Source organism: Lathyrus oleraceus, chromosome 5 (assembly GCF_024323335.1).
Source record: "Lathyrus oleraceus cultivar Zhongwan6 chromosome 5, CAAS_Psat_ZW6_1.0, whole genome shotgun sequence".
NCBI classification, from domain to species: domain Eukaryota; kingdom Viridiplantae; phylum Streptophyta; class Magnoliopsida; order Fabales; family Fabaceae; genus Lathyrus; species Lathyrus oleraceus.
The window spans coordinates 78,484,392-78,486,525 of record NC_066583.1 but is presented as its reverse complement, the minus strand read 5'-3'; the positions used below and the strand labels follow the sequence as shown (position 1 = coordinate 78,486,525).

At 40.4% G+C, this 2,134-nt stretch overlaps 1 protein-coding gene across 1 annotated transcript; it reads left to right on the top strand.

Annotated features, from left to right (window-relative positions):
- The first annotated feature begins 937 nt into the window (after positions 1–937).
- On the top strand, positions 938–1,750 carry LOC127078841 (uncharacterized). The gene has a single exon (XM_051019263.1). The coding sequence runs from the start codon at positions 938–940 to the stop codon at positions 1,748–1,750; it is 813 nt and encodes a 270-aa protein (XP_050875220.1).
- Positions 1,751–2,134: the final 384 nt, after the last annotated feature.

Genomic DNA, 2,134 nt, shown 5'->3' with positions numbered 1-2,134 from the left:
ATTCCAAGACTTCCAGCTAGCACCAACGTTGGAAGAATTTGAGCATCTTGTTAGGATTCCTATGAAGGACAAGTCACTATTTAAAGGGACAGATGAATCTTTGCCCCTCGAGGACATTGCTAGTGCGCTACACGTGGATGAAAAGGAAGCAAAAGACAACTTAGAGACCAAAGGGAATACCAAAGGGTTTTCACTAGGTTTTCTGTTGGAAAGAGCTCATACCCTGTTGAAGGCAAAAAGTTGGGATGCTTGTTACTCTACTATTGCATTGGCTATCTATGTCATCGTCCTGTTCCCGAATATGGATGGTTTCGTAGACATGACTACCATTTGTGTTTTTCTTACTGGGAACCCAGTACCCACTTTGTTAGCCGATGTCTATTATCACATAAGTCATAGGTATACTAAGAAGAAGGGATTGATTGCTTGTTGTGCTCCTTTATTATATCAGTGGTTTCTGGAACATCTTCCGAAGACAGGTGCTTGGGTTGAACAGTCAGATGTTAGTTGGCCTCAGAGATTGGGATCACTCCGATCTGAAGATCTCTCTTGGTACTCCAAAGAATATATCAACGTAGACATCATATTCAGTTGTGGAGATTTCCCAAATCTACCACTCATTGGAACTCAAGGATGTGTGAATGCTAATCCAGTTCTATCACTCAGACAACTCGGTTACCCAATGGAAGGCCCTCCAGAGGCAAATTCTTTAGAAGCTTTCTTGTTACTTGACTTTGGGGTTGAGAATCCTAGTTTATTCCAGCGAATCAAAGAAGCTTGGAAGAATATCAATCAAAAAGGGAAAGCAAATGGGATTACAAAAGAACCATATTTTCAATGGGTAAAGGAAAGGGTGCAAATAATTAAAATGGCATTTGTCATTCGGACACCAATACCTCTTCCTGAACCTAAGCTCACCCATTTCCCTATTGAAGAAATGGAGGAACTCAAGACCGCCATGGCAAAGTTAGAAAAAGAGAATGAAGAGATGCAGACAAAACTCCAACAAGCCATCAATGAGAAAAATAATATGAAGTGGGAGCTTGAGAGAAAAGAGGCACAACTTCAAGCACATGTGGAAAATTTCAACAAGGAGGAACATAAGAGAAAGAAGATCAAAGTGGGATTAGAACAAGCTGATCATTGTTTGGATACTCTTAAGGGTCAGCTACGACAAGCTCAGAAAGAATGTCAAGACAATGAGCGTTGGTGGCATCTAGCCACAAAGGAGAACAAGACAATAAGGGATACACTTGGGGCTCAGATAAAAGAACTCACCAATTATGTTCGTCATGCAAAAGATGAAGTAGATCAGGAGCGCCGACTCAAGAAAATAGCCACTGAAGCTTCTAGGGTATCACCCATGGTATGGGAGGAGAAGTGTCGAGAAGTAAGAGATGCCAGGGAGTCTGTAAGCTATTGGAAGAACCAGCTAGAGTCATTACGCAAAGACAGCTCCATATGGTTGAAAGAGCGAAACTATGTGATTGAAGATTATGAATCCTTTAAGAAGACCATAGACTTCTTACAAGGGGATAGGGATGAGTTTCGTGCAAAACTCGATGGGCTAGTAGGATTCTGTAATTGGGCAGCTAAAGAATTGCCATGGAGGTTGAGAGATGCAGTCGAAGAGTTGAAACAAGATAGCACTCCTCCGGCCATAATTAATTTTGTTCTCCTCTACAAAGGGTTGTTGAAGAGATTCAATGAGGAACTAGAAGAGCTTCAGGCCAGAAAGCCAACTGTTTAATTTGCTTATGTCTTGTATTTTGTTCCTTTAACAAATGTACTTTTGATCTATGACCTTTTTGGACCTCTATGTTATGTATTGGAATGAATGACGTTTAAAAATTACTCCATTATTGCTATTATAAGTATTTTCTTTGTTTCTTCGAATTACTAACGACTAATGAAACTCGAATGACTCCCTGGAAATAAAATATGCATAACATTCGCATCTTCATTATGCATCACACTTCACGAAAATCAAAAAAAACTTACCCAACCTTTTTACCCTTTATCCAGCCACACTGACTAATCAACACCGGTACGAGACGCGAGGCAAATACAAGATGACATTAGAACAAGTTGAGGCCAACCAGGTTACCATGAGGACAGACATCAATACGATCCA

Excerpts from the sequence above, each read along its gene's own strand:
- LOC127078841 (XM_051019263.1), top strand. The coding sequence starts at position 938 with ATGGAGGAACTCAAGACCGCCATGGCAAAGTTAGAAAAAGAGAATGAA.